This window comes from Pelobates fuscus, chromosome 7, assembly GCF_036172605.1.
Source record: "Pelobates fuscus isolate aPelFus1 chromosome 7, aPelFus1.pri, whole genome shotgun sequence".
NCBI lineage: Eukaryota > Metazoa > Chordata > Amphibia > Anura > Pelobatidae > Pelobates > Pelobates fuscus.
The window spans coordinates 129,577,455-129,596,054 of NC_086323.1; the positions used below are offsets into that span (position 1 = coordinate 129,577,455).

General features: G+C 45.7%; 1 protein-coding gene across 1 annotated transcript in view; it reads right to left on the bottom strand.

The window, feature by feature from the left end:
* ARHGDIB (Rho GDP dissociation inhibitor beta) overlaps window positions 1-18,600 on the bottom strand; it is a 190,458-nt gene that overhangs the window by 16,194 nt on the left and 155,664 nt on the right. The window contains exon 2 of the mRNA XM_063426646.1: window positions 8,023-8,207. Within this exon, the coding sequence (XP_063282716.1) occupies window positions 8,023-8,200 (178 nt within the window). The 5' untranslated portion in view covers window positions 8,201-8,207. The remainder of the gene's footprint in view (window positions 1-8,022; window positions 8,208-18,600) is intronic.

The following is an 18,600-nucleotide window of genomic DNA, read 5'->3' on the forward strand; positions in this document are numbered from 1 at the left end:
TTCAACGGAGGTACCCAGTCGGGGTGCCCGTCGATCCGTTACAGGCAGTCTGTGTGTGTGTATGGGTCAGTCTGGGTGGGGGGGTGGTCAGTCTTTGGGTTTGTATGGGTCAGTCTGTGTAAGTGCTTGAGCTCCAAGAGAGATACCTCTCATCTCGGGACCTCCCCTGTTCCCGATGGAAAGGCAGTCTTCTCAACCGGCACAGATCTGATTGTGCCACCCCCTCCCTGCAATGGCAAGTTAAGATCAGGGAAAAGGGAATATTCTATTTTTTTTTTTTAAACAATTATTAAAGTTAAAATTGTAAAGCCCTTCCCTACCCCACTCTCTACACCCCCCTGAACACAGCACACTCTCACAGACAGTGAACCACCCATAAACAGTGCACTCCTACCAACACAGAATACACCTTTGCATTCACATACAGTGCACCCCTCACACACTTCATCTCTTCACCCATATAAACACTTCATCCCCACATACATTCATCCCACCTTATTACACACCATACATACACACATACATACAGTGAGGGAAAAAAGTATTTGATCCCCTGCAGTGAGAGACAGAACAAAACAAAATCCAGAAAAACGCATGTCAAAAAAAGTTATAAATTGATTTGCATGTCAATGATTGAAATAAGTATTTAATCCCCTATCAATCAGCAAGATTTCTGGCTCCCAGGTGTCTTTTATACAGGTAACGAGCTGAGATTAGGAGCACTCACTTAAAGGGAGTGCTCCTAATCTCAGCTTGTTACCTGTATAAAAGACACCTGTCCACAGAAGCAATCAGGGGTCAAGTCCTGGGGAATAAAGTGTGGGAACTCTCCCAAGATTCCCTCTCCCCCCCCAAAAAATAATAAAATACACTTGTGTATTTGTGTATATACACACACACATACCCTCAGACACACACACACATACCCTCAGACACACACACACATACCCTCAGACACACACACACATACCCTCAGACACACACACACACACACACACACCCTCAGACACACACACACACACCCTCAGACACACACACACACGCCCTCAGACACACACACACACATGCCCTCAGACACACACACACACATGCCCTCAGACACACACACACACATGCCCTCAGACACACACACACATGCCCTCAGACACACACACACATGCCCTCAGACACACACACACACACACATGCCCTCAGACACACACACACACATGCCCTCAGACACACACACACACATGCCCTCAGACACACACATGCCCTCAGACACACACACACACACATGCCCTCAGACACACACACACATGCCCTCAGACACACACACGCCCTCAGACACACACACACATGCCCTCAGACACACACACACATGCCCTCAGACACACACACACACGCCCTCAGACAGACACACACACACGCCCTCAGACAGACACACACACACGCCCTCAGACAGACACACACACACGCCCTCAGACACACACACACGCCCTCAGACACACACACACGCCCTCAGACACACACACACGCCCTCAGACACACACACACGCCCTCAGACACACACATGCCCTCAGACACACACACATGCCCTCAGACACAGACACACACATTCGCAGACACACACATTCGCAGACACACACATTCACAGACACACACATACATTCAGACACACATACATTCACAGTCACACACACACACACATTCACAGTCACACACACACATACATTCACAGTCACACACACACATACATTCACAGTCACACACACACACATACATTCACAGTCACACACACACACATACATTCACAGTCACACACACACATACATTCACAGTCACACACACACATACATTCACAGTCACACACACACACATACATTCACAGTCACACAGATACTCAGACACTCACACACACACACACAGAAATTGTTTGTTTGTTTTTTAAAATGTCCACCCAGCCTCCCTACCTGGAGAACTGGCTGGGGTCCAGTGGGGCGGGCGTCTGTCTCCATATCACACATGTGAAAATGCAATGAAGTCTATGGAGAGTTCACTAAGGAAACACTGCAGTGCTGCACTGTGATTGGCTCAATTTGTGCCCAGCCAACCACACTATATGTGAGCTACAGACCTTAGGGTAATATAAATGGGTCTTTGTCATTTTGCTCCTATGGTTTTTATTTTTATTAGTTGCTTTTAAATTTTTTAGTTTTTTAATTTTTATTTTAGGAACCCATTTCCAAAATGCCAAAGAAAATAATGCAAAAATGGCAAGGCTTTAACCAGAACTGATTTAGGTTCTTAGCTCCATAAATACTAGAATAATCTTTAGCGGAGAGGGCACTTGGAGTATCCCTTTGAGGAATTTAAAAAAGGCACCGCTGACATTTAGAATATTCCCCTTTGAGCGTTTTGAAGGATCTCTCTAATATGCTTATTTCTAATGTAAATCCAACCATGGATAAATGTCACAATTCTATCTATAAAAAATGTCCACCCAGCCTCCCTACCTGGAGAGCTGGCATGGACGTGTTCCTGGGGTCCAGTGGGGCAGGCGTCTGTCTCCATATCACACGCGGCGAGGGAGCTGTGTCCTCTCTGCTCCCTCGCGCCGCGCAGGCTGTCTGCTGATGCTGGGAGCAAACGGCGCGCGGCGAGAGGGAGCAGAGAGGACACAGCTCCCTCGCCGCGTGTGAGAGAGAGAGCCGCCCGCCAGGGGCAGTCCACCTCTTGGCCAACCCCCATGACAGGGGGAGACATTTGGGAGCGGCATGAGTCCTGCAGCAACAGCGGGAACGGCGTTCCTGCTCAAAAGAAAGTGCAGGAACGCCGTTCCCACGCGTTCCTGCAGGACTCGAGCCCTGGAAGCAATCAATCAAATTCCAAACTCTCCACCATGGCCAAGACCAAAGAGCTGTCCAAGGATGTCAGGGACAAGATTGTAGCCCTACACAAGGCTGGAATGGGCAACAAAACCATCGCCAAGCAGCTTGGTGAGTAGGTGACAACAGTTGGTGTGATTATTCGCAAATAGAAGAAACACAAAATAATTGTTAGTCTCCCTCGATCTGGTGCTCAATGCAAGATCTCACCTCGTGGATTTTCAATGATCATGAGAACGGTAAGGAATCAGCCCAGACCTACATGGGAGGATCTTGTTAATGATCCCAAGGCAGCTGGGACCATAGTCACCAAGAAAACAATTGGTAACACACTATGCCGTGAAGGACTGAAATGCTGCAGCACCCACAAGGTCTGTGAATGGATATTCCAGCATGACAATGACCCAAAATACACAGCCAAGGCTACAAAGGAGTGGCTCAAGAAGAAGCACATTAAGGTCCCTGAGTGGCCTAGCCAGTCTCCAGAACTTAATCCCATAGAAAATCTGTGGAGGGAGCTTAAGGTTCGAGTTGCCAAACATCAGCCTCGAAACCCTAATGACTTGGAGAGGATCTGCAAAGAGGAGTGGGACAAAATCCCTCCTGAGATGTGTGTAAACCTGGTGGCCAACTACAAGAAACGTATGACCTCTGTGATTGCCAACAAGGGTTTTGCCACCAAGTACTAAGTCGAATCAATTTCTAACTTTTTTGACATGCTTTTTTTTGTTATTCTGTCTCTCACTGTTAAAATACACCTACCATTAGAATTATAGACTGATCATTTGTCAGTGGGCAAACGTTCAAAATCAGCAGGGGATCAAATACTTTTTTCCCCTCACTGTACATACATACATATATGTATATACATATATACACATACTACAGCACCTTGATAAGCACACAATGCAACCCCAATAAACATGCATTCACACTGCAGGCCCTAGATGCACACGCACACACTTTGCAGGCCCTCTGAGCACTCACAATCTCAAAAGATCCTATACATTAGCACGTGCTCACACTACAGCCCCAAGTTATACATAATACACCATAAACACACTTTACCACAGCCCCTTCTAAACACCATGGGAAATTATCTTGCATCTCTTGAAAAGGTTTTCCAGTTTCCGTGAAATGGTGTCTTGCCTGTAATAAGGAAGACACAGCGGTGGAAATAGAGACAGTGCTGGTGTTGCGGTTGAAAACAGGGACCTATTGAGTGGACAGTGCACTCAGGGTCACCCGATGGGCATATGTCTTCAGGGGCCCAAAACAATTTTAGCACCAGGGCCCTCTCTACGTTCATTCCGCCACTGTGCAGCAGCTTCCCCGGCACACAGCTTCTCCATATGCAAACTTCGCCCCTACATGGATGCACTGCCTTTCACAAAATCCATACCCCCACTCTTTAGCAGGACCTTGCTGCAGGAAGAGGCCTGAAAATGGCCTCAAAGTTCTACCACAGCCTCCAGGGCAAGGTAAGCTTCTAATACTTAGCATGGCAGAGTGATCTTGTATGTGCATGTGCCTGCTAGTGAGTGAGTTTGTCTGTAGTGAGCTTGTGTGTGTCAGTGAGCTTGTCTGTAGTGAGCTTGTGTGTGTGTGTGTGTATCGGTGAGCAGTGGAGGACTGGCAGCCTTAGGCCCAGTCAAGTGGCCCATTGCACCTAGAGAAGAGTAAAAACACCTTTCCCATGTGATTGAAAGGGGGGGCAGTCACCTAAACAGACACACTTGCTGATTTGACACACACTAACAAACACACATTTACTGACAGACACACACACACACACTGTTACAGGCATACTGACACACACATACTCCTACACAAACACACACACACACTTTAGACTTTTAAAAGCCAGTAGACAGGGGTTGAGTAAGGGGACAGGGTTGTAGTAGGGGGCTAGGGGCTGTAGTGGGGGTATGAGCTGTAATTGGGGTTTAGGAAATGTAGTGGGGGGATAGGGGCTGAAGTAGATTGATGGCTACAATTTGGGATAGGGGCTGTGGGTGATATGGGTTGCAATTCGGGATGTTATGGGGGCTGTGGTGGAGGGGCATGGGGCCGAGGAAGGGGGACAGGAGCTGAGTGGGGGGGGGAGGGGCAGGAGCTAAAAGGGGGTTAATGGGACTGAGGAAGGGGATAAAAAAAAAACCAAAAAAAAACTAAAAGGTGTAATCCCCCCCCCCCCCTCCCTGAGTCTTACCTCAAACCAGGGAGGGGTGGGCAAGAGCAGAAGCAGCCAGTGGAGTCGGACAGCCGCTCCTGATAATGTCAGGAGGAGGGCACGTGACTTCCTATGCTCTTTTACCAGACTCCACAGAGGACCTTGTGAGAAGAGCAGTGGAAGTCACGACACCTTCTCCTGACATCATCAGGAGAGGCCGACTGATTCCACTGGCTGCAGGCTGCACAGAGAGAGTTAAGTTGAGAAATCTGAGTCCCCAGCCACAGGCAGAGAGTTCGGATGTTTCCTTTTTTTTGCTTGATGCAGACGCCCCCCTGCCCCCCGTCCCAGCACACCCCTGATGGTGAGCTTGTCATTAATAAACTCAGCCATGGAGGCGGGTCCAGCTGCGGCGAAACTGGCACGGCGTTGGGAGAAAGGTTTGTAGAAACACCTTTCTCATGCGATCAGAGGAGGCAGGTACCTAAACATACACTCACTGACAGGCACAATCTCTGACTGAGACACACACTGACAGACACACACAGGGCCGCCATCAGGGGGTGACAACCATAACGCTTGTCACAAGCCCGGCGGCCCTGGGGGGCCCGGCCGCCCGGGCCCCACTTGTGGGGCCCATCGGGTGGCCCACACACTTAGGGCCACCCGATGGGCCCCCTCCTTCAGGGGCCCGGTCAGCGCTGTGGCCGTGGTATACCCGGTCAGCGCTGTGGCCGTGGCGCGACCGGGCCCCTTTAAAAAAAAAAAAAAAAAAAAAGCAGCCGCAGCAAGTGCTGCTGGGAGGAAGTGGTCACTTCCTCCCAGCTCACTCCGTGCGGGAGGAGCGCGCGCCCAGCCGTGAAGAGGGAGAGCCAGGCAGTGAAGAGGGAGCCAGGCTGACTCCCATCATCCCCAGCCACCCTCCTGCAAAGAAAAGGTAAGAGACAGGAGGGTGGCTGGGAAATGAGCTGTGTGTGTGTGTGTGTCTGTATGCATGTATGTGTATGTATGTCTGTCTGTATGTCTGTCTATGCATGTGAGTGATTACTATGCCTATGCCTAAAAATGTCGAGAATAATAAATAAAAATAAGGATAGGACTAAATTGGAATGAAGATAAAAATAAGAAGAAAATTAGTAAACAAAATGTGAAATAAGTAAAAAATAAGTGCTGTACCTATAAGTACTAAAATATTGCTGTAAGGAATAAAGGGGCAGTGATAGAGGTAGATGTAAAGTGGGTAATAGAAAAGAGGAAAGGGTGGGTGAAGATACAGGTCTGAGATATAAGTAATCCTTTCATGTATGTCTGTCTGTGTATGTCTATGTATGTATGTGTATGTATCTGTCTGTGTATGTCTATGTATGTATGTGTATGTATGTCTATGTATGTCTCTGTCTGTGTATGTCGATGTATGTATGTGTATGTATGTCTATGTATGTATATGTATGTCTGTCTGTATGCATGCATGCATGTATGCATGCATGTATGTCTATGTATGTCTGTATGCATGCATGTATGTCTGTGTGTATATGTCTGTATGCATGTCTGTATGCATGTATGTCTATGTATGTATGTATGTCTATGTATGTATGTATGTCTATGTATGTCTGTCTGGATGCATGCATGTCTGTGTGTATGTATGTATATATGTGTGTGTATGTATGTATGTATGTATGCATGTATGTATGTATATGTATGTCTGTATGTATGTCTGTGGATGTCTGCATGCATGCATGTATGTATGTCTGTATGTATGTCTATGTATATATGTATGTCTGTATGTCATTATATATGTATATATGTATGTCTGTATGTCAGTATGAATGTATGTCTGCATATCATTATGAATGTGTGTATGTGTGTATGGATGTCTGTATGCATGTATGTCTGTATATATGCATGTATGTCAGTCTGTATGTATGTCTGTATGCCATTATGAATGTATGTCTGTATGCCATTATGATGTATGTGTGTATGGATGTCAGTGTCTGTATGTCTATCAGTATGTATGTATGAATGTATGTGTGTGTGTGTGTATGTATGTATGTTTTTTTATGTCCTCATACATGTGTGTCTGTATGTATGTTAGTATGTGTCTGTCTGTCACTATGTATGTCTCAGTATGTGTGTGTCAGTATGTATGCCTGTATGCATGTGTGTCTGATTCAGTATGTGTGTCTGTTGGTATGTATCTGTGTCCTTTTGTATCAGTGTGTGTGTTTGTGTCTGTGTGTGTATTCCTGTGGGCGGTATTTGGAAGCGGGGCCCAGACCCCGAGCTGAGTTAGGGACCCCAAAATTTCTGGTGGCTGCCCTGGACACACACACACGTTCTGACAAACAAACTGACTGGGACACATACAGACACATTTTCTCACACACTCACAAATTGCTATTTTTTATTTAAATCCACCCAGCCTCCTTACCTTTAGGAGAGCTGGGTGGATCTTTCCCTGGCTTCCAGTAGGGCTCCTCTCTAATCTTCCTGCATTTTCTCTCTGCTCATCTGCACGCTCTCTATAGTGATGGAGAGGCCGGAGTGACGTCATGTGAGGGAGGGAACAGAGTGAAACTGCAGGAAGGTTACTGCTCCCTGTGGCGGCCAGCTCCAAAGCTCCCTGCAGCGTCTGGCATTCAAAGCTCCCTGCAGCGGCCAGCTTCAATGTTTCCTGCATGGCTTAAAGGGCTGACAAATCCCAGGCGCCAGGGAGACATTTCTTGTCGCCATGGAGACCTAGCGACTAGGATTTGTCAAGCCCTGTGTATGTAAGTGTGTGTACAGATATATGTACACACACACACATACATAAATACACATTTAATAACTGACCCTATACTTTTGTCCTTGGCCCCTCATGGGCTCCCCCTAAATATGAATCCTGGAGATGCCACTGAAAAGCATAGAACCTAAACACATTTCTTTAAAAATCTGCAATGTTTCACAGATTATAACCAGTTTAGTTAAGGAAAAGATAGCTACCTAATGCCACTGGTACATCTCCCAGCAATGACTTCTTGTACTTGGCCAAACTTTCATCATCCTTGTCAAGTTCTTGAATTTCCTGCAGTGATTTCTGTGGTGGAGGTTTGTAATTCAGCTTTCCTTCCACCTCATCATCATCCTCGATATCTTGAGCGACTGGTTGTTCTTCTGTCATTTTTTATCTGGAAACAAATGTAAATAAAGTATGATATATATAAGTATATGGTTTGTGACATTTGTCTAATTTAATCTATTTCATATGTAAATTGTCAAATGTCTGCCTTAGCAAACCTATTCCGGACTGTAACCACAATTTTTTGTAATTTTTCAAGGTGTGTATTTGTTGTAACTTAACAACTCGTGGCATATCACCTACATATATAGACATATACGTATGTACAAAAAAAAAAAAAAAAAAGTACTATAGATTGAAATCGAAAATATCTTAATATTTATTGTATATTATCCAGAAAATACGTCACAAAAAATGAAAATAAAATCCCAGAGAGCAAAAAGTGAAAAAGTGGCAACTCACCAACAGCAAGTTAAAGGGATTTGTTGAAATACTTTATGCGCTTCTTGTGTGACCTTTTTTTTCCCCCCCTTTTACAAAAAACGCAGATTTCAACAGAAATCTGCACTTTCATAACTTAACCTTGTTACACCCCCTAGCTGCTAATGAGACAACCAGTCCTGTTACCTGTTTGCTTAGCTCAGTGAAGCTAAACTCAAGAGGATCAGAGTACCTGTCTTGAAATGCCTCAGTTTAATACTGGGATTGTTTAGATTACATTTTTTTTAAAATTTTGAATGGTGTCATTATGTCCACAAACTACAACAATGTTTCAATGTTTGCAGCCATAACTCACCATATCTTCCATGTTTTTCCTGGCATCAGGGCCGGACTGGGAATAAAAAGCAGCCCTGGAAAAATGTTACACCAGCCCCATCATAAATTGTGCCCGCTGTGACAGATATACAGTTACAATTATTTAACCAACAAGAAGGAGCGCACTCACAGGACTTAAAATAAACAAAAGAGCTGTTTTATTCTAATCAGATGTGCAACATCTTACTTCAACGTTTCATCCTTATAATTTTGAAAGGTCCAGTAATGGGAATGAAACATTGACTGAATGCTGCTGCACGTCTGATTTAAATTAATCTTATTTTGGTTAGTCCTCATTCCTATGAGTGCACTCTTCGTTGTATGTAGTTTGATACCAGGGAATGAACGACAGAGAAAGGCAGGGTTATCCACTAAACTAATATTTTTGTGAATGAAAATGTAAATTGCTAAATAGTCAAGCTTTCACTATACCCAAGTTAAAATTTTGTTTCAAATACGCTATTTTGGTTTAAATTATGAAATTTACATTTTCACTTTTTAAAATTAAAACTATTAGTAATAACCCTTTGGCAAATGTCAAACCCTTCATACATTATATATATATATATATATATATATATATATATATATATATATATATATATATATATATATATATATGTGTGTGTGTGTAATTTCCAAGTGTATTATGCATGAAAATATTATATATTATAAACATAATAATTATTAAAATTATGCTTGCGATTTATATACACACACACACACACACACACACACAGTGATATAATACCATTTGTGCATATGTATCTATGCAGAATACTTTCACAAATCACATAGATAAAGCAAAGCTATATATTTTATTTTTTTAATTCAACATATCATTTAAAAAAAAAAAAAACAAGCATAAACACAGATTTTTGATTAATGGATACTCACTGGCACGTACTGATGCCCACACACTAACATACACTGGCGCACAATGATCCATACTGACACTAACACAGTGATCCATACTGACACTAACACAGTAATCCATACTGACACTAACACAGTAATCCATACTGATACATACATTGACCCATACTGACACTCACACATACATTGATCCATACTGGCATCAGGTTAATTAAGGACTTATGCGGAAAAAGAAAACATGTCCAAAAACCCATAAGTGGAGAGTAATGTATAAAAGTTTGACCATTAAGTGTAACGTTAAAAGCCATGTAATTTCTTTCTGAAACTTATTTCATAAATCACGTAGGTTCTTTAGGTCACCTAATAAATCAACCCGTTTGTTACGGTCTGAGCAGCTTAAAACCTTTAGAAATTGTTTGACACTTCTATCTGACCTCAGCAGAAGAGTTAAAATAATTTGTTATTTGAATTATACCCTTTATACCAGGAAAACAAGAGAAATAGCAGTGATTGTACCCAGGGGCGTACCTAGAGCTTTTGGAACTCTGGACTGATCCTATATTTGGAACACACCCTCACACTCTAAATTATAAAACACCTTCAAAATATTTTAACCCCTTAAGGACGCAGCTTCAGAAGCTGGACATACCCTTAAGGACTCAAGCTATTTTTGCATTTTTTGCGGTTTGTGTTCAACTGCAATTTGCATCGCTCTCATTTATTGAATCAACACATATTATATATAGTTTTTTTAAACGACAAGATGGGCTTTACTTTGATGTGACATACATATATAAAATCTAATTTATTATTAAAAACATAAAAAAGGAATATATATATTTTTCACAGTTTTGGCAATAATAGTATGTGCATAATATGTCAAGCTTAGGAAAAGTAATTCCAAATAAATTCATTTAGGTGTCTTGTTTTTCAAAGTGCATAATATGTAAAGGATTTCAGCTTATTTTAAAAGTTACAGGGCACAAAATACAAGGAGTAATATAAAATGTAAATGTGAATTTTTTTTCGAAGTTGGTATGTTTGACTTGTAAGTTTGACAGCTGTCACAGAAAACAAAATTGCTACACAAAAGTATATATTTATATAAAGAAGACATCACAGGCTATTTATTTAAGGGTATTTTGACACTTTTAACAGCCATTTTCCCACCAATCTCTGCTACATATTGTAGTAAAATTGTGTTTTTCTGGTTTGTTAAATGTGTATTTTGTTAAGCTGCTGTGTGCTATTCCTGGTCAAAATCCCATTTTGTGTTCAGCAACATCTGCTGAGTACAACAATACCCCCATTGTATGCCTTTGCCACTATTTTGGGAAGCTACAATGAAATATAAGATGCCAGACTATTTCAGTTTCTACAGTTAGAAAAATCAAAGATGTATTTAATCAGGGCCGGCCTTAGGCATTTGGGCGCCCTGTGCGAAAAATCTTCACAGCGTCCCCCCTTCCCGTCCCCCCCTGACCACTCCTTCCCCCTTCCCACACACCCTGTCACACACACAGGCAGACAGCCATACACACACACACACACACACAAACACAGACATAGAATGTGACGGCAGATAAGACCCATTCGGCCCATCTAGTCTGCCCAGACAGTAACACACAGGCAGTCACACACACACACACACACACAGGCAGACAGCCACACACACAGGCTGCCACACACAAACACACAGAGGCAAAGAGCCACACACACAGTCACACACACAGGCAGACACAGACACACACACTCACTCACAGACACACACTCACAGACACACACTCACAGACACACACACTCACAGACACACACACTCACAGACACACACACTCACAGACACACACACACTCACAGACACACACACTCACAGACACACACACTCATAGGGAAACACACTAACAGAAACACACCAACAGAAACACACTAACAGAAACACGCTAACAGAAACACACTAACAGAAACACGCTAACAGACACACGCTAACAGACACACACTAACAGACACACACTAACAGACACACACTAACAGACACACGCTAACAGACACACGCTAACAGACACACACTAACAGTCACAGACACACACACCCACATTAACACATTTTTTAAAAAAAAATGTATTTAAACACCCCCCCCCCAGCCTCCTTATCTTTGGGAATGCTGGGGGGAGGGGGTCTCTTCCTCCCTGGTGGTCCAGTGGCTGCTTGGCGAGCGGCACTGGCTGGCTGGCGCGCGCGCGGGCGGCTGACGAGGGAGCACTTCCTCTGAGCTGTCTGCTCAGCTCCCTCGCGCGCCTCAAAGTGAGGCTGGGAGCCGGACTATGACGTCATATTCCGGCTCCCAGCCTAACTCTGCGGCACGCGAGGGAGCTGAGCAGACAGCTCAGGGGAAGTGCTCCCTCGCCAGCCGCCCACCAGCGCCGCCCGACCGCCCAGCATGTCTGTTAGCCGCAAGGCTAACAAGACATTTGCCTTGGGCATTTGGGGGCGGCTTTTTTTGCCGCCCCCTGGAAAATGCCGCCCAAGGCAAATGCCTTGTTAGCCTCGCGGCTAATACGTCCCTGCCATGTGAGCTATGCGGCCGCAGGGCGCCCCCTGCTCCATGGCGCCCTGTGCGGCCGCACAGCTCGCACACCCCTAAGGCCGGCCCTGTATTTAATGGACCTATGTCTTATTTTGGGGCATTATAGTAGTTTGGTTGTTCAAAAGACCACACAAAGGCCTTCCATTCGTGAAAGTAGACACTCCATGGTATCTCATATGGCATATATTTTGCCTTAACGGGTCACCATTATATGTCAAAATTTGTGTTAAAAAAATATTTTCCGCATTTTTTCCTTAAGCATTACATTTGTGCTGGGCATTTTGTATATTTGATATGTTCCACTATGATCAAACACCCCTAATTATGCTCAGCTAAGTCTTCTGAGTAAAACAATACCCCCCAATGTATGTCTTTGACACTATTTGGTGACGCTACAGTGCCATAAAGGAGACCTGACCATTTCAGTTTTTAGAATTTTGAGAGATGGATTTGCAGGGCTTATGTTTCAATTTGGGCCATTATAGCAGTGCCATTATAGCAGTTTGACTGTTTCAAAAAACGCAAAAAGGCCTACCATTTGTGAAAGTAGACACTCCAGGGTATCTCATATGGCATATATTGTGCCTTAACATGTCGCCATTTTTTCACCATTATATGTCAAAGTTTGTGGTAAAAAAATATTTTTCGCATTTTTAACTTATGCGTTACATTTGTGCTGGGCAGTTTGTATATTTGATATGTTCCAATATGATCAAACAACCTAAATTATGCTGAGCTATCTCCTATGAGTAAAACGATACCCCCAATGTATGCCTTTAGTTGTATTTCCTGACGCTACACTGCCATATAGGAGACCTGACCATTTCAGTTTTTACAGAATTTTATAGGTTTATGACTCATTTTGGGTTCTAATAGCAGGTTGCTTATTCAAACTTTCCCCACAAAGGCCTACCATTTTTTAAATTAGACACGCTAGGGTATTTCAAAAGGCCCATTTTGAACCTTAGGGTGGGATCACTTTTTCGCTAGTGAGTACCAAGTCTAGTAGTAGTAAGCATTTTCTCTGCTTTTTTGACACACACACTTTGAGATTTTACTGCATAGTTTACAATCCTTAGGTGTGCTACGGCAGTATAACGCTTCATATGTCACTCAGCTATGTCGTCTGAGTACAGCACAACCCCCGTGTGTACCTTTCTCAGGTATGTGTGGATGTTGAAGGGGCAGTGGCGGCTCTAGACTTTATGAGGCCTTAGGCGAAACTCAAACAAGAGGCCCCCACTAACACTCATGGTAAAAAACATATGGCGGTTGCATCGTGTGTATAATGAGCTGTAGTTATATTGTATGACAGGCTTGCAGCGCTGGATACAGAGAGCTAGTCTCTGCATTCATTGTTGGGGTGAGTGTGGCACGGTTGAAGGAGAAAGTGTGACAGGGCGAGGGGTGGTGAGAGTGAAAGGATGAGGGAGGGTTATGTGACAGGGTGAGTGTGGCATGTCTAGGCAGGATGAGTGACAGGATAGGAGAAGTTAATGTGATAGGGTGAAGGGGGATGAGTTTGACAGGGTTATGGGTTATGTGTTGCACGGCTGGAGGAGGGAGTGTGACCAGGCGAGGGAAAGTGAGTCAGACAGGATTATGTGACAGGGTGAGTGTGGCATGGTTGGGCATGAGTAAAAGGGTTAATGTGAAAAATGATGAGTGTGACAGGGTTTGGGGTGAGTGTGACAGTATGAGAGAAGATGAGTGTGATAGGACTAGGGGGATTAATGTGATAGGGTGAGTGTGGAAGAGCGAGGGCTGGTAATTGTGGTATGGATGGAGGGGGTGAGAGCGACAAGATAAGGAGAGGTTAATGTGAGGGAGGCTGGGTAAAGGGGGCATGACAGCATGTGGGGGGTTGGCTGTATGTGTGTGGAATTCTGATGGCGGGTAGGTGAGAGTGTGGGAGGCAGTATTGGAAAGTGTGTGCAGTAGCAGTGTGTGGGAGGGGTGACTGTATGTATTGGTGACAGTGTTGGGGGCTGACAATATGGGGTGCAAGTGCGTGAAAGGGTAACAGGATGAGGGAGCAGTGTGGAGGAATGTGACAGTTTAGGGGGCAGAGTGTGAGTGGAGGAAGATGACAGTGTGGGGTGGCAGTGTGGAGGATGGTGACAGCGTGGGGGGCAGTGTGTGACAGTGTGGGGGGACAGGGTGTGTTACAGTGTGGGAGGGCAAGGTGTGTGGGACACAGTGTAGAGAGGGCAGGGTGTGTATGACAGTGTAGGGGGGCAGGGTGTGTGACAGTGTAGGGGGCAGTGTGTGGGAGAGAAGGGTTGGACACAGTGTGGGGGCAGTGTGTGTGACAGTGTGGGGGCAGTGTGTGTGAGAAACTGTGGGGGCAGAGTGTGTGAGAGACACTGTAGGGGGGCAGAGTTTGTGGTGGTCATTGTGGGTGGCAGGGTATGTGGGAGGCAGGTTATGTGGTGGTCAGTGTGGAGGGCAGGTTATGTGGGGGTCATTGTGTGGGTCAGGGTATGTGGTGGTCAATATGGGGGACAGTGTCTGTGTTGGTCAGTGTGATAGTGTGGGGCAGTGTATGTGGTGGTCAGTGTGGAGGTCAGGGTATGTGGGGTACAATGTCTGTGGCGGTCAATGTGGGGGGCAGTGTATGTCGTGGTCAGTGTGGGGGTCAGGGTATGTGGGGTACAATGTCTGGTGGTCAGTGTGGGGGGCAGGGTATGTGGCTGGCAGGGCAACGTGGGAGCAGTGTATGTGGTGGGCAGGGCATGTGGGTGGAAGGGCAACGTGGGTGCAGTGTATGTGGTGGGCAGGACAGTGTGAGGGGCATGGTATGGGACTGACAGGGCAGTGTGGGGGGCAGGGTTTGTGGGTGGCAGGGCAGTGTATGTTGGGGCAGGGCATGTGGGTGGCAGGGTATATGTGGTTCAGGGTATGTGGGGGGAAGGGCAGTGTGGGTGGGAGGGTATATGGGAGGCAGGTCAGTGTGGGTGGTAGGTCAGTGTAGGTGGCAGGGCAGTGTTGGTGCAGGGTAGTGTGGGTGTGAGGGCAGTGCTGGGGCAGTGTGGAAGGGGGCAGGGCAGTGTGTGGATGGCAGGGTAGTGTTGGGGAAGAGGATGTGGGGGGCAGGGCAGTGTGGGGGGCACGGCAGTGTGGGGGGCACGGCAGTGTGGGGGACAGGGTAGTGTGGGGGGGCATGGCAGTGTGGGGGGGCATGGCAGTGTGGGTGACAGGATAGTGTGGGGGGCATGGCAGTGTGGGTGACAGGGCTGTGTGGGGGGGCATTGCAGTGTGGGTGACAGGGCTGTGTGGGGGGGCATTGCAGTGTGGGTGACAGGGTAGAGTGGGGGGGCATGGCAGTGTGGGTGACAGGGTAGTGTGGGGGGGCATGGCAGTGTGGGTGACAGGGCTGTGGGGGGGCATGGCAGTGCGGGGGACAGGGTAGTGTGGGGGGAATGGCAGTGTGGGTGACAGGGTAGTGTGGGGGGAATGGCAGTGTGGGTGACAGGGTAGTGTGGGGGCATGGCAGTGTGGGTGACAGGGTAGTGTGGGAGGGCATGGCAGTGTGGGGGGCATGGCAGTGTGGGTGACAGGATAGTGTGGGGGGCATGGCAGTGTGGGTGACAGGGCTGTGTGGTGGGGCATTGCAGTGTGGGTGACAGGGTAGAGTGGGGGGCATGGCAGTGTGGGTGACAGGGTAGTGTGGGGGGGCATGGCAGTGTGGGTGACAGGACTGTGGGGGGCATGGCAGTGTGGGTGACAGGGCTGAGTGGGGGGACATGGCAGTGTGGGTGACAGGGTAGTGTGGGGGGCATGGCAGTGTGGGTGACAGGGTAGTGTGGGGGGGCATGGAAGTGTGGGTGACAGGGCTGTGTCGGGGGGGGGGGGGCATGGCAGTGTGGGGGACAGTGTGTGTGGAGGCTGTGACAAGCCTCCACACACTGAAATACCTTTGTGTTGAAATTCCCTGGTGGTCCAGTGGCAGCAGTCCCTGGTGGTCCGGTGGCAGCAGTCCCTGGTGGTCCGGTGGCAGCAGTCCCTGGTGGTCCGGTGGGATGACTATTCTGTCTGCAGCTCCGCGAGAGCTGCAGACCTCGTTCTCGCGAGCGCCTGTCAGAGCGTTGCCGTGGTAACCCGCGGCAACGCTCTGTAAGCTCGCGAGAACCACAGTAAGTGATCTGCAGCTCTGCACTCAGCGGAGCTGCAGATCAGAGGCTGGCTCTCTCTGTAGGCAGACCATGTGGAGGGGCCACCCGGCGGCATACTGGGCAAGCCGCCGGGCCCCCTCTCACTGTCGGGTCCTCTGTCACAGACCGAGGACCCAACATTTCAGTCTGCCCTAAGGTGATTTAGGCGGCCGCGAGGCCCCAGCAAGCGCGAGGCCTTAGGCGGCCGCCTAAATCGCCTAATTAGAGAGCCGCCTCTGTGAAGGGGCAAATTTGAGACTCGGCCATTTCAGGTTTGTTTTAAACTTTGAATTTGCATGCTGGGTCCATGTCCCATTTTGGGTCAAACTCTGAGGCACTGTCTGTCACCTCTGAATCCCCTGTCAGAATTCTCTAACTGTACTTCCTAAGCATTTTGAACTTTTTACACAAGAACGTTAACAAAACAATGTTATAATAATGTTATTTTATTTTTTTGTGGGTTTTTTTTTTATTTGTATTTTTACCCCTAGCATACGCACTAAACTCCCCAATTTCCCAGGAACTATCATCCACCCCAATTAACTAAATAAAAGGTAAAAATTAGATATATAGAGATATAGAGATATAGAGATATAGAGATATAGAGATATAGAGATATAGAGATATAGAGATATAGAGATATAGAGATATAGAGATATAGAGATATAGAGATATAGAGATATAGAGATATAGAGATATAGAGATATAGAGATAGATATAGAGATAGATATAGAGATAGATATAGAGATAGATATAGAGATAGATATAGAGATAGATATAGAGATAGATATAGAGATAGATATAGAGATAGATATAGAGATAGATATAGAGATAGATATAGAGATAGATATAGAGATAGAGATATATAGAGATATATAGAGATATATAGAGATATATAGAGATATATAGAGAGATATATAGAGAGATATATAGAGAGATATATAGAGAGATATATAGAGAGATATATAGAGAGATATATAGAGAGATATATAGAGAGATATATAGAGAGAGATATAGAGAGATATAGAGAGATATAGAGAGATATAGAGAGATATAGAGAGATATAGAGAGATATAGAGAGATATAGAGAGATAGATAGAGATAGAGATAGAGATAGAGATAGAGATAGAGATAGAGATAGAGATAGAGATAGAGATAGAGATAGAGATAGAGATAGAGATAGAGATAGAGATAGAGATAGAGATATTTTCAGTGGTTAAATACCAGAAGAACTACAACAAGAATATTAATTGTATTGAGAATTTATTGGCCCTGAGTATGAAATAATTTAAAACAGTTCCCAATACAAAGGCCAGGATGAGAGGGACAATCAGGGCAGTAGAAACTGGTCTCCGTTCGAATGCCTCTCTGGTAACACAGCCTGCACCTTTTCTGGGGGGTCTTTTTTGAGGGGGTTGGTGGTATCCGAAAGCAGAAGTGACCTGTCTAAATATCTCTGCTGCTAGGCCCTGCTGATGGCTCCCCACTGTGGCACTCAGTGAGCAGCACAGAAATTAGCTGAAACTGAAATGTAAGAAAAGTACATTTCAGCTGAGGATTTGCCTTTTTGAAAAGGAAGAATGCGTTATGAGTAGCCATTTGCATTAAATAAATGCCCACTTTCTTATACCAGGCCCTGGTCTCTCATTATCAGATATGGCTGCAGCAGTTGATCAGACAGGTCAACTCCCCCCATGTGTTTATTGTATTGCTTAATGCAGACAGGCAGCCGTCTTTTTTCCTGTCTGCCACGGACTGCGACCCTGCGTGTGTGTTCACTGTGCATGGTAGTCAGTATGAAAACCTCCTTTTTGTCTCTGTATTTCAGAGCCAGCAGTTCATCCTGGCATAGAGCAGCCGTTTCCCCCTTTTTAATTTTTTTCTCTGCCAGAGCCTTGGCATTTTTTGGAGGGGTATGCTATTGTAATCATTATCAAGGTAGAGGTGGTACCCCTTGTTCAGTAGCGGGTTCATTAGATCCCAAACTATTTTTCCGCTAGTCCCAACTACATCAGGGCAACCTGGGGGATCCTGGTGGCTATCGTTACCTTCATATACTCTGAAGGTATAAA